The 15,239-nt window shown below is 36.0% G+C and overlaps 1 protein-coding gene across 14 annotated transcripts in view; it reads right to left on the bottom strand.

Annotated features, from left to right (window-relative positions):
* The window catches only part of DLG1 (discs large MAGUK scaffold protein 1), a 262,697-nt gene that overhangs the window by 220,488 nt on the left and 26,970 nt on the right, over positions 1 to 15,239 (bottom strand). Inside the window, exon 1 of one of the 14 annotated variants that reach the window (XM_021676125.2) lies at positions 2,061 to 2,157. The exons of the other annotated variants lie outside the window; for them this stretch is intronic. Coding sequence (XP_021531800.1) covers positions 2,061 to 2,090 — 30 coding nt within the window. The 5' untranslated portion in view covers positions 2,091 to 2,157. Of the gene's footprint in view, positions 1 to 2,060; positions 2,158 to 15,239 lie in introns of those variants that run through there. 14 annotated transcript variants of the gene reach the window in all.

Below are 15,239 nucleotides of genomic sequence, written 5' to 3'. Positions count from 1 at the left end.
AAAATTACATTTGTGTTTAAAATATATTAATCAGAAAAGGAATGCAGAGCTACTTATGACAGTCTTAAATTAGTAAATGCCATTAATACTACTGTAAATGGAGACTAAGATTTGGCAGTTCAATAGCAGTGATGATTTAGTCATCACATCTCACAACCTTGTCATTTGCAAATGTTTTAAAATAAGAGTCTTCATTGTGAAGAACATATAGTTATGGGTCGGGGGAACAACCAAAAAACTAACCATTATTGCTTTAGCTCAACCCACATGCCTGTACTTAAGGGTATCCATGGTAGCAATGATGCAACGTGCCTACCTAGTTCACCATGCCTACACAAGTGGGAGAGAGGGGAGGCGGATGATGAAAAAAATTCATTTGGAAAGGTGTCTTAGTATTAACATGATAAAATTATATCAACTACACTGTCAGACTTTTAAAACACATAAAACCACAAAGCTCTGTAAAGACCAGAAAAGGGAGAAAAGAGTAACGATGGAGTTCACACTGCAGCCTTTAGTTGAAAAGAAAATCAAGAATTTTGCTCTTCCTGCTAGAGCTATTGGTTAAATATGTTCAAAGGGTATATTCTAATAATTGAACAAATTGTTTTAATTTAGCTTTTCAAAAGCAACTACAAACAATGTTTTAGGCTTCTAATTTCCAACCTACATCCTTTTCTATTTTTGCTTTAACAGTTACATAATAAAAATTTATAAATACTTTAGGGTAATGATTACATCTTTTTTTTTTTTAAGCAAAATAGACCCTCTTTTGCTAAAAAAAGGTCAATGCAAAAAAAAATTCTCAGTCTATCAAGGAAGATCGAGCAGAAAGAAGAGATGGATCATTTCAAATAACTTTGCTATAGTATTGGAAATAAAACCAAAATGAATGAAATGATAAAAGGTAAATCACAGGGAAGAACCAACCACTGACAGACATGAAAAAAATTTATAAAGGGAAAAAGCAACAACAACCCTGTTTTCCAGGCTTATGTGCCCTTTAAACATTCATTAAGAATATTTCAACAAGACAGTTTACCTAGAGGTACACAGAAGACATCTCTTTATAAACAGGGGATGGAAACAGATAATGGGCATGTCTGTATCCAATCACGAACTACTTGTTTGAACTAGAACTCTATGAGCAACAAGAAAAGAAAACTAATGTCCATCAATTTTCCTGCTTTTTCTCTTATGAAAAATAATTCACTATAAAGGAAAAATAGCCTACTTTCAGAATTTACAAATTTACCTACTCTTGTATTACTGAACATAATTTTAAAATCTCAAGTTTGAGATTTTAAATTAGCAATCACTATGAGACATCGTAAGTGTATAGAAATAAAAAAAGGTAAATTATTCTATATTTTAAAAACCAATGAATACATTTTAAATGTAAGCACACTGAATCTATAATAACACCATCACACAATGTCTGCAAACTGGTGCTCAAAAATAAAAGAAGCCAAACTTAGAGATTAAGTGAAGCATGCTGTACTTTGAAGACAATGAGCAAAACAGACATCAAAACAAGTACTTTCAAGAAGTACTTGTCCAAGTTTAATAATTTTAAATCCAAATCAACATCTAACAGCAACACAATCAGCACTTGACTATCTTCCTCTTCCTAAAAAAAACACAAAAAATTAACTATAATTACAATAGATGGAAGAGTCCTGAAAATGTTCTCAAAATGAGTTATACATTCAACTAGCATGGCATGTCGGGACACAAAATAAAGGGGAGGAGAATAACTCTGAGAATATGTTTAGAAGATTTAAATATAATCAAGGCTTCACAGACCTTTGCTGCTGGGAGAAAGGCTTCCTGAGTATCTCAGGGAAAAATATTTCTGTGCAACACATTTTTAGCTATTTAAAACACATTTCAAAATATTGCCTTTTCCAAAGGATATAAACTAAGCATCACAGGGATTCAAATATATTTTTTCAAATATATAACAATGGTTACACCTTATTTTTAAACTACACAGTTAACAAAGGGTCCCTCACATCTGTCACTAACAATGAAATACAGAAAAGCATATTATATCTTACCTTTGTGGTTACAATGCACAGGCAATCCATTACTTTACCATTACAATATTTTATACATAAACCAAACTATTTTAAGTTGCCTAGTTGAACAAAAAATGTAAATAAAAATAAAGTTGTGAGATAAAACCATAAATGAAAAAGTTATAACTGTAGCTAGATGGCTCCAGGATCCATTCTAAGAGGTAGCAATTTTTCTACTATCTGAAATACAAGAAACCAGAGTCTGCCACGTGCCCTACAATCTTCTTTATGTAATCTGTATCTGAAGAACTTAAAATTACCCCACAAAACACTGTGGAAGATGTCAGGGCTTATTCCACAAGAGTCCACTCCTTCTTCAGATGCTGTTTCATTAATCCCTCTTTTCAAGATATGAAGTTGACAGGAAATCATCTGATGAAATGCTCCACAAAGAGGTTTCCCCAATATAAATTTAAATCAGCTTCTCTTTGTTTGCTACAGTTTGGATACTCAAATGACAACTACCAAAAAAAAAATCACTAAAAATATGCCAGCAAACATTTCCTCCACTAAACCATTTCAGCAACTGCAGCCTGCAAAGTAATGACTTTCTCGAGCAGTAATGAATGGAATATTCCATGTGGTTTTTTTGAGAAGGGGAGCAGGAAAAACAAAATATAATAATTTAAAAGATTTTATCTAAAACTTGCCTTTTTTTTCTTTGCTAAAAAAATGAATAAATAACATTTTACTAATGAAGGCAAATTTTAACTTGATTGCCTTACTAAATCCATTTAACTGATTCCCCGCTACCAAAAAAATCCACCACAAAAAGATAGTATAACTATATAACCTTTCAAACTCCTCAAGAAGTCTTCGTTTTTAACCCAGAAGCCAACTAACTTTGTGAATTCATGTCCTGTCTCCAAGATCATTAGGATTGGAGACAGGCTAACAGATAGGGGACATGGCAGAGGGATATAGCTGGCTTTCAGCATCATAAGCTTCCAGCCACATTCCCCTATACAAATGCCATAGTAAGGTTAGCCACATGTGGTGGCCTGCACCTGTAGTCCTGGCTACTTGGGAGGCTGAAACTGGACAACGGCTTGAGGTCAGGAGTTTGAAGATGCAGTGAGCTGTAATTGCACCACTGCACTCCAGCCTAAGCAACAAAGTGAGACCCTGTCTGTAAAAAACTTTAAAATCCAAAAAAATTTCTAAAAAAGTTTTCAATGCATAGTAAGGAAGAGTATTATCTCTCATTTTTGTCCAGAAAGTTTCCTCATAGTTTACAGATATTATGAACGACCTCAAGTTCAAACAATTGAACTGTTCCTACTTGCCTCTTATACCCTATTCCTCCTCCAAACATTTCAAATACATATGGGCTGCACCAACAACTTTCAGACTAAACCAAATTTCACTGTAAGGGTTATGAAAAGGAGTTAATACATACATATCACTTGGTAGAACCTATCAAATAGTATTATCAATGTTGTTATTACTATCATTGACATGTATCAGATTACAGTCTTTTATTTAAAGCCTAACAGGATATACTTGAGACAGGTTCAATGGGACTTTACCTTACTTTACCTAATGGGCCTGTTATGTGAAGACTAAATAATACACACATGGCACTTAGAATAATGCTGACCTTGTTAAGTCAACAGTGGCAATAAATAGTCCAATAGTGCTCAATAAATGCCAGTTACAGCTATGTATCTATCGTGGTATAAGATGAAATATATTGCTCTTTTTTTCTGTCACAGCGTGCCTAAAACTCTTGGAAATTCCTAATGGGAGGATCTTCTTTTGTTCATGACAAGCCCTTTGGATCACAACTAATGCTAATGAGGTAAATTAGAGTGAGGCCCCCCAGAAAGCCTAAGGATGAGGCTCTTCACCAGAAAGACCATGAAATTAGAGGATTACAGGGTTGGAATTTTCAGCTCCACCCACCAACCTCCAGGAAAGGGGCAGGGGTGGGAAGGCTGGAGATCAAGCTCTATAAAAACTCTTTTAATAAGATGCGATGTGCTTTTGGGTTGGCAAAAGCATGGTGGGAAGGCTGAAGACTCCAACTCTACCAGGATAGAAGTTCTTGAACTTAGGACCCTTCCAGATCTTGCACTATGTGCCTCTTTATCTGGCTGTTCATCTGTATCCTTTATAACATCTTTTATAATAAACTAGTATATGCATTTCCCTGAGTTCAAAGCCATCCAAGCAAATTAATCAAACCCAAGGAGTGGGTCATGTGAACGAACCCCAATTTATAACTAGTCAGTCAGAAGTATAGGTCACAATCTACTATATGTAAAGTGGGGACAGTCTTGTGGGGCTGAGTGCCCAACCTGTGGGATCTGATACTACTATCTACTTAGAGAGTACTACTGTCTCTAAGTAGATACTGCCAGAATTGTATTTACTTAGAGACTACTACTATCTCTAAGTAGATAGCATCAGAATTGAATGATAGGACACCCAGTGGGTGTCCACTGGAAAACTTTCACCAAACAAAAAACTCCTCATACATCTAGTCACAGAAGTGTGCTGTGTTGAGAGTAGAGAGAAAAAATGGTTTGTTTTCTCCTCTCAGACTTAAATACACATGTATGTAGCTATGTAAATTTCATCATGGGCCAACACTTCCCTTATCCCATGCAGGATGTAGCCTGGAAATTACATGCTCTGTTGAGTACTCTCTTTTCCCCACCCCACCCACACAATAATCATTTGCTCCCAACATAAAAGAGTAAAGCTCATATGAGGCTCAAGGCTCATGTCTCTTTAAATAAAGTTTATCATTTTTAAGTAGAATACTGAAAACAGTGTGGGTAATATCTAAGTACTGAACAGGCATTGCATTTTGTGAAGGAAAATAAGAAGTTATGTAAAACCCTTTACCTGGTTGCTCTCTTAGTATTCTGAAATTTCTCTTGTGAAATTTTTATGACATCTAGAGTAGTCTAGCCCAGAGAGGGCAGGCATCCCTAAGTTTGGCAGACTTCATAATAGAAGAGGCTCAAAATCACTACAGCAAGTCAGAAATATCATTCAACTGGTGTAACTGAAGTAGGCACTTTCTTTAGGAGATGGGGAGAGGGTCTCAACTTCCCCTTTTGTAAAATAAAAACCTCAATGGCTTCTAAGAGTCCTTGAACTTATATCAAGCCTATGTTTCAGTTTCTAAATCCAATGGATTCTAAGGTCCAAGAATCTCTCATGAGGCCAGGCACGGTGGCTCACACCCATAATCCCAGCACTTTGGGAGGCCGAGGTGGGCAGATCACTTGAGGTCAGCATTTTAAGTCTAGCCTGGCCAACATGGTAAAACCCTGTCTCTACTAAAAATACAAAAATCAGCCAGGCATGGTGGTATACACACCTGTAATCCTAGCTACTCGGGAGGCTGAGGTGGGAGAATCGCTTGAACCCGGGAAGTGTACATTCCAGTGAGCCGAGATCCCGCCACTGCACTCCAGGTTGGGTGACAGAGCGAGATTGGGGGTGGGAGGAGGAGGGAAAAGAATGTCTCCTGTACCTACCATTTTACCCCTATAACCTTGGGGGATAGCATGGTGGCCAGAATGTTTGTGGAATTAATGAATGGCCTTTTAATATTTAAACTACAGGTGATTACAAAATTGAAAACAGCTTGAAACAACCCTGAAAATTAGACACTACCATTTTCCCAGTAAAAATAAAAAGTTTTGCCAACTCAATTATAAACCTATAAGATTAAATAGTCAAATAGCTAAATGTATCAGTTAACATATAATTATTTAACAACACATTATTAAATGGTACTTCTAATATATTATTCCAGTCACATTTCAGAAAACAATTTTAGTCGAACTCCTCACATTCATCTGCGATGTTTAGGGTCATGATTTACAACCATTTGTTAATTATCTAATCTATTTGGCCTCAAACATCTGTTTTATAGAATCTAAGTTGTTTAACATACTGCCCTTTTTGAACTATAATGTCACTTGACCATTTATCCCAAATTATTACTCCAGATTGAGTATCCGTAATCCAAAAACCCACAATCTAAATGCTCCAAAATCCAAAATCTTTTAAGCGCCAACATAATCCTCAAAGAAAATACTCATTGTAGCGTTCCAGATTTTGTTATCGGGTTTTGTTTTTGTTTTTGTTTTTTTGTTTTTGAGATGGAGTTTCACTCTTGCCACCCAGGAGTCCAATGGCACAATCTCAGCTCACTGCAACCTCTGCCTCTCAAATTCAAGCTTCTTCTGCCTTAGCCTCCCCACGTAGCTGGGATCACAGGTGATCACCACCATGCCCAGCTAATTTTTGTATTTTTAGTAGAGATGGCGTTTTTCCATGTTGGCCAGGCTGGTCTTGAACTCCTGACCTAAGCTGATCTACCTGCCTCTGCCTCCCAAAGTGGTGGGATTACAGGCGTGAGCCACCATGTCCAGCCGCGTTCCGGATTTTGAATTTTCAGATTAGGGATATTCAACCAACAAGTATGATGAAAATATCAAAATATGAATAAATCCAAAATCCAAAACACTTCTGGTCCCAAGTATTTTGGATAAGGAATACTCAACCTGTATGTAGTGCTCATTCACAGAACAGGAAGCCAATTTTCTCCTGTACTGTAGGCATATATTTATAACCTTCATGATGTAACTCCTTACTATATTATTTTTTAATATACCTAGTAAGCCTTCAAAAAAGCTTGCATATATCTAATATAGGTTTTAAGGCCATATTCAGGAATGATTATTCAATTTGTGTTAAATTCTACACTAACTGCATCTTCTCTAAGTATCTATAAATATCCAAGTAGCACTAAGTAGGGTACATTTCAAGCCTATGTGTTCTCCTCAGATGGTTATTTGCAGTTAAAAGTAATTTAGAAATCACCCTGTAATATGAGCATCTTTAGAAGGACTGAAATATAAGCCTTTTGAGATGGTAACACTTCACCTAATAGGCACATAAGATAATTAACAGTATTTTAGAATACCAATGGCTTTCTATAAACAAGCAATTGCTTCCAACCATAACAAAATAAAAGAAGAAAGACTGACTTTCCCACCTTAAGCAACTAAAAAAATGAACAAGTATAAAACAATGATTTTCAAATATCGGACAAAGTGCAAAACAGTGATCCCTGTGAGAAGAGAAACAAATGAAGTGTGTCCTGTAAATGCCCAGAAAGTTTCCAGGCTGTAGCAGAAGAAGGGGGAAACAGCCCAGCAGTCTGAGTTGAGGAAGAAAGCGCTGGAATGCACAGAGCTAAAATTCCCAGGTAAGCATACCAGAAAGGAGAGCTGCACAGAGAAAGCGTCAGAGATTTACAGAGTTCCCCGCAAGTCTTCAGATTAGTTTTGATCAGTACATGCACATAAGAAAACCTGAAGGTGAGAAAAGAATCCTAGAAAGAAGCAAATGGAACAAAACCCAGAGCTCACACAAGGCCAAGAATAATGGAAAAACGCTTAATACATGGGGCACTGGGTATAGCCTTCTACAACTAAAGGTTGCTCAGCCCCACTAAAAAAGCTTAAAAGCAGTTTGAACAGGATCAAACTCTTCCCAAGTAATTTGGAAACATCCAAAACAAAGCTCAAGAATATTTAAAAGAATACAAAAATATCTAGGCCCCCAATAGGTAAAATTCACAGTGTCTGCCAAATTCATCAAAATTGCCAGGCACGTGAAGAAGCAAGAAAACACAACCCAAAGAGAAAAAAAATCATCAGTCAAAGCTGACCCAGAAATGACACAACAGAATCAGTAGACAATTTAAAAGTTACTTTAATTCTGTCTCTTATGTTTATGAAGACAGAGAAAAGCATGAGTGTGTTAATTAGACAAAAATAAAAACGTAACTACTGAGACCAACCTGGGCAATACAGCAAGACCCCGTCTCTGCCAAAAAATTTTTTTAAAACTTGCCCAGTCTGGTGGTATACGTGTGTAGTCCCAGGTACTTGGGAGGCTGAGGCAACAGGATTGCTTGAACCCAGGAGGTTGAGGATGCAGTGGGCCATGACTGCATCACCGCACTGCAGCCTGGGCAGTGCAGCAAGACCCTGTCTCCAAAAAGAGGGAGAGGGAGAGGAAAAGAAAAAAGAAACTAAATCAGTCTTCTAAAGATAAACTGTCTGAAATAAAAAACCGAGATTAACAGTAGACTAAATACTTCAGAAGACTAATGAACTTCAAGACACAGCAATAGAAATTGTCTAAAATTTAACACACCAAGGAAAAAGACTGAAAAAAGATTAATCATATCAGTGAACTGCAGACAAAGTCAATCAAACCAACATACATGTAACTGGAATCCCTGAAGCAAAGGGGAGGGAAGAGAAAAAAAATATCTGAAATAATAATTGGTGAAAAATGTCTAAAATAGGTAAAAACTATAAACTGACAGATCCAAGAAACTCAATGAATCCCAAGCACAAAAAAGGTAAAGAAAACTGTAATGATGAACATGGCATGAGAGTGGCAAGCACCAAATTCAAGACAGAGGTTAATTCTAGGGAACAGGGCAGGAGAACATGATTACAGTGGAAAACACAAGGGACCTGAACTGTACTTACACTATTTTATCTTTTTAAGGTAGTAGTAATTACATGGTTATTTATAATATTCACTACAGTTTCTGCATGATTACAATCTTTTTGAAAAAAATTAACACAAAATGAAGGAAAACCAACAGGGCAAATAATTGCCAAGAAGATAAAAAATTTTCAAAAGCAAAGAGTACACAGTAGCAAATGTCACCAAAAAATCAGATGATAAATATAAACGGCTTCTATTATACTCTTAATTATTTTCTCTTTTGGAGTCTCATTCTCCCTTCACACAGTATCTATAACCTCTTTTTCCATCTTGGGCCTCTATGTTCCCTTACCTTGTAAATATAGTATGTGCAAAGATGCCATTAGGAGACAGGCAGGAGAAAAAAGCACTTCTTAGTAGGACCCTATAGCATTCCTTCTCTTCTTAGCTAAGCTTCTTGAAAAACTAGTTTGCCTTTTTTTCTTTCTTTTCTTCCCATTCCCAATATTCTGTAACCTAGCTTCTGACCCTCCTTCTCCACATTAACTGTTCTCTTTTTTACTTTATTTACCATATAAAAAAATTATCTAACAACACAAATAATTCAGGCACACCTTAAACACACTTATAAAGCAAGAAGCATAATGTTGAAGGTCTTTTTTTATATTCTTTTCCTGAGATAACCTCTTTTAACCATTTGGCATGCATTCATTCAGCTAATCCTGTATGTTTATTATTATTATTTAGGGTCCTACTGAGAAGTACTTTTTTCTGTTTGTCTGTTTTTCTAATGGAATCTCTGAACATATTTACGGGATAAAATAAAGAGGGGAACAGAGGGCCAAGATAGGAAAAAGGTTATAGATATTCCATGATGAAAAAGGAGAATGAGATTCTAAAAGAAAAAAGAATTAAAAGCATAACAGAAGCTGTTAGTATTTATTCTCTGATATGCCTTTCACATAATTAAAAACATATAAAGTTCAGAAATTTTGCAATAAACATGCATCACTTTGGAAATCCAAAAAACGGGAGGGGGGAGGAGGTTTATGACCACATGAGATATCACTGTTCTAATACTAAAAATAGTAATAGGTACAGATATAGAGCAATCAAAATTATTCAAATGATGAGTTACTGAAAATGTCACATAATCAAAACTTGTAATTCAAAACTAATTGGGGGTGCCTTCTTGGAACAGATAAATCTAACTGATGTGACATAATTAAGCTTTCACACAGACTTTTATTTTCTCAGTAACTATGTAATGCTGAGTTTTCTCCTAGATTAACAGCTTGGCATAATATGGCAGTTGTTCCACTTCTCTTACAATATTTTTGGAGACAGGGTCTCGCTCCATCACCTAGGCTGAAATGCAGTGGACTGATCACAGCTCACTGCAGCCTTGATCTCCTGGGCTCAAGCGATTCTCCCACCTCATCCTCTCAATTAGCTGGGACTACAGGCATGAGCCACCACACCTAAATTTTTTTTGGTTTTTTTTTAGAGATGTGGTCTCCCTATGCTGCCCAAGCTGATCTACACAAAATTTATAGAAACATGTTTTTCTTTCTTCAGTAATAAATTAACCTTGGCTTACTATAACCTTTTTACTTTATAAATTTAATTTTTTTAACTTTTTGACTCTTTCACCTTAACACTTAACCTCAAAACACAAATACACTGTAAAGCTGTACAAATATTTTCTTTATATTCTGATTCTATAACCTTTTTTCTATTTTTTTATTTTTATTTTTTCGTTTAAATCTTTTTGCTAAAAATGAAGACACACACATCCATTAGCGTGAGCCTACCCACGGTCAGAATTATCAGTATGACTGGACAGTACCACTGGAAGGTCTTCAGAGGCAATAACATGCATGGTACAATCATCTACAAAAACAATGTCTTCTTCTGGAACACCTCCTGAAGGACATGCCTGAGACCATTTTGCAATTAACTTTTTTCTAAAATGTTTAAGTACATTCTATAAAATAATGATTAAAAGTAAAGTACATACATAAACTTGTAACACAGTTGTTTATATTTATCAAGTATTATGTACTATACCTAATTATACGTGCTATGCTTTTATATGACTGGCAGAACAGGTTTGTTTACACCAGCATCACCACAAACACTTGATATACACTGTGCTACAATGTTATGACTGCGACGATGTCACCAGGAGATATAAATTTCTCAGCTTGAGTATAATCTTTTTTTTTTTTTCTTGCCTCACCCTGGTAGAAGGAGCCAGAGGGTGTGCAAAAAAGCCAGGGGGCTGTGGGAATCATCAGTATAAAAATGGAGTCACTAATGTCCAGCCCTGACAAAATGGAGCCAAGAGGCCATGAAGGAATGTCCCCATGCACATATGCCTATGACAGTAACGATACAAGGATTTCCTTTTTTTTTTTTTATCATGTGATGTTTCTTCTTTAACCCATTAGTGTAATTAATTATAATGGTTGCTTTTCTTTTTTTTTTTTTTTTCATTTTTATTTTTTTTATTTTTTTTTATTTAGAAAGAAAGAAAAAAAGAATGAAGAAGAGGAAGAAAAAGGAAGAGAAAGAGAGAGAGAGAATGGGAGTATTGCTTTCTTGTCCAGGCTAGAATGCAGTTTAGTAATGGGTATTGAAAACCTCTTTTATACCAATAATTATACTTGATGTAGACAGGAAGGAATAAGGGAAGAAAATAACAAACAAGCAGCCAACCAATATTTCATTTAAACCTATGAAATGCTATGCGATTACTGAGGAGTGATTTACTTCCAATTATGTAGTCGCTTTTGGAATAGGTGTGAGGTGGTAATGTATGTTTTGTGTATTTGAAGTGGAGAGTTCTATAAATGTTTATTAAGTTTACTTGTTCCGGGTCTGAGTTCAAGTCCTGGATGTCCTTGTTAATTTTCTGTCTCATTGATCTATAAAATCATTAGCTCTTCTTGTTACATTGATCCTTTTGCCATTATGTAATGTCCTTCTTTGCCTCTTTTGATCTTTGTTGCTTTAAAGTCTACTTTATCAGAGGCAAGAATTGCATCTCCTGCTTTTTGTTTATTTGTTTATTTTTACTCTCTGTTTGGTTGATACATCTCCTCCTTCTCTTTGTTTTGAGTCTTTGTGTATCGTTGCATGTGAGATGGGTCTGGATGCAGCATACCGATGGGTTTTGGCTTTTTATCCAATTAGAATATATAGAAGTTTAATACTGGCATTTGATGCTAGCTGGTTGTTTTGCCCATTAGTTAGTGTAAAATTTTCATTGTGTTAATGCTCTTTGCTTGATATATTTTTGGAAAGGCTGATATTGGTTGTTCCTTTATATGTATAGTGCTTCTTTCAGAAGCTCTTGTAAAGCAGGCCTGGTGGTGGTGAAGTCTCTAAGTACTTGTTTGTTCGCAAAAGATTTAATTTTTCCTTCTATTATAAAGCTTAGTTTGGCTGGATATGAAATTCTGGGTTGAAAGTTCTTTTCTTTAAGGATGTTGAATATTGGCCCCCACTCTTTTCTGGCTTGTAGGGTTTCTGCTGAGAGATCTGCTTTTAAGTCTGATAGGTTTCCCTTTATGGGTAACCTGACCTTTCTCTCTGGCTGCCCTTAGTATTTTCTCCTTCATTTCGACCCTAATAAATCTGGCGATTATGTGCCTTGGGGTTGGTCTCAGTTTTTCAATATGGTAATATCGCAAGGTTGGGCAGTACCAACATCCCTGAATGACAGTTTACTAAATTCTAAAGTAAACACAGTATAAGCTCCATGTATTAAGAACCAAAATCTGGTTCACCTCGTGTATGCTAGGAGGCTATAGCAAGAATGAATTCATGCTCCTGTGACATTCAAATTATTACAATGTATGTGAGGTGCCTTTTAAAACTATGCTATTTGAAAAATAATACAGTTCTTATTTTAATCCGTTCTTGTGGAACACACCAGAGTTTAAGAAAAGAAGGCTTACTTTCTCACACAATATTTTTCAAATTTTATTTTACCAGTTCTAGGGCAAAAGACTAAAGTTGGAAGAATGTGTCACCTTCCTGTCCACTTTCTTACCTCTCAAAAATAACGCCTCAAAGAAAAAGTAACCATTATGAACAGAAAAACAGAAAACATCGTTATGCATGGATTCTAGTTCAGGAGCATTGAAAACTCAAAATAAACTTGGGAAAATTGTTGGAAAGCAAGGACATGCTCAAAGACTAGTAGGGTATATGAAAAGGAAACACAGATATCCCTTCAAGTGATTCGTCTAGTAAAAGATGAATATGAGCACCCAAACTGATATGTATGGTAAACATTTAATAAATAAAAATCTCTCAGACTACAGTGATAACTTTGTAAAGAGAGAAATCCAGAAAAAGTGGGGAACTTAGCAACCTCTAGAAGGGATTATCATACAAACAACTCAAATAACTGGTCATTAAAAGAAAATAATGTAAACTTTAGCCTGTCTTTTTAGAAGGAACAGAATTTTATCCTAGTTGAGGAAAAGGAGTGTAATGATAAAATTAGAAAGGAAAATAACATTTTGAAACCTCAAATGTAGTGATTTGGCAATGATCACCAATGGGTGGAAACTGACTCAATACAAGGTGCCAAAGTACAACCCCATACATACTTCATAATATCGACAAGAAAAACACACCTTTACAGTGGAAGATCTGGAGGTCCCCACCTTTAAGAAATCCAACTTAGCACCACAAGTGCAACAACCTGATATTGTGTACTTCCTGATGATGCAATACAAAATACAACACTGTGTATCACTATGACATCTGCTTACCAAAAATGAGTCTACACAACCTTTATACCTAACTTCCTCTTACCAGAATGAGTTAAATAACATGAGGAAACAAATTAGACAAATAAAGAATGTATGATAGTCTGTAAGACAACTGGCATGGTCTCTTCAAAAAGGTAATGTCATTTAAAGTGGAGAGAAGAAGAAAAGTAAGACTATTCTACTAGATTACAAAAGACCAGAGACACTGTATCAGATTTAGTATGCTTACTTCCAACCCATTCCAAAATTCATCCTCAGATCTTCACACTTCGTGCCTTTGGCCCCCAGTCCACATCTCCTCCTCTCACCCCCCTCACTTGGGGCTTTCCTGTTAACCACAACACTGGACACTACTATCACTAACATTGACAAATCCACAACCCTAAAGTATGGGGGAATTGCTGCCCACTAGAAGCCAGTAGATAAATTCTCTTTCCTTGCAGAGTCCTAACATGAAGTATACATAGCTTCTCAGGAATGCAATACCCAGGATACAAAAATCAGTCACACTTAGTGTCAAGAAGCATCTTTGTATTAGGTTTTCCTCTTCCTATAACAGTTTCTTCACCTTTTCTCTCACTTTTGCTCTGTAGAAATAAACTCTCTAAATAAACTAATAGCACATAAGCAATCTATCTCAGGTTCTGCTTTTAGGAAAACCCAGTTAAAAACAGACACCTAACAATCAAATGCATAAATAGTATGTGTACTGATTTATCTGATTTTTTTTAAGTCTCATAAAATAGATTGGGGACAATTTTGAATACAGATTGGAGAGAAAATTGAACAATTACTGCTAATTTTCTTACATGTGTTGATGGTACTAAGATTACACAGAAGAATACCTAACTATTCTTACTCTTAGGAGACATGTGCTAAAGTTTTAATAAAGTCCATGATGTCTGCAACTGATTTTCAAATAGTTCCAAAAAATACACACATACAGGAAAAATAAATATGACAAAATGTTAGCAACTATTGAATCTATATAGATGTTTGTTGTATTACTCTCTTAATTTTGCTGTATCTTCAAAATTCTGTATAATAAAAATTTGGAAGAAACATAATCACCTTTGGCCCATTCTTTAATTACAATAAGAAAGAACCATAGCTCTCACTTCATTCAAAAAATGTTTACAGGACAACTACAGCAAGTATTATACATACTTCACTGAACAAGGAAGTTTAGCGGGTGTGGTGGCTCACACCTATAATCCAGTCCTTTTGGAGGTCAAGGTAAGTGGATTGCCTGAGCTCAGTACAAGACCAGCCTGGGCAGAATATTGAGGCTCCATCTCTACAAAAACTACGAAAATTAGCTGAGTATGCTGGCACGTGCCTATAGTCCCAGCTACTTGAGAGGTTGAGGCAGGAGGACTGTTTGAGCCCATAAGGCAGAGGCTGCAGTGAGCCGAGATGGCGCCACTGCACTCCAGCCTGGGTGCCAGAGCAAGACTCTGTCTCCAAAAACAAAAAGAAGACAGTTCCTAGCCTCAGGGAAGTTACGGTCTAGTGGAGACCCAAACACACATAAAACAATATACACTAGAGTATTTAACTACAACAATGATGAATATAACCAAGCAGAGGTACAAAGTGCTATAACAAAGACTCTGACTTAATCTGAGAAGTAAAGGAAGGCTTCTATCAGAAAGTGGCCTTGTAGTGATCCTTGACTCTCTTGTAGTGATTTTTTTTTTACTTAGTCTTCTTCTAATAAGCTGTTTCTAATCTGTCCTCAAATCCTCACAGTCTGCATTCAAAATATCCAAAAATGTTATTTATTTTTATTTATTTTTTTTTGAGACAGGGTCTTGCTCTGGAGTAGGGTGGTACGATTTTGGCTCATGCCTCAATCTCCAAAACTCAA

This window comes from Aotus nancymaae, unplaced genomic scaffold (genome assembly GCF_030222135.1).
Source record: "Aotus nancymaae isolate 86718 unplaced genomic scaffold, 86718_ANA_hifiasm-v0.15.2.pri h1tg000067l, whole genome shotgun sequence".
Lineage (NCBI taxonomy): Eukaryota > Metazoa > Chordata > Mammalia > Primates > Aotidae > Aotus > Aotus nancymaae.
Note: the sequence above shows the minus strand (reverse complement) of the source record. Positions and strands in the feature narration are given on the sequence as shown.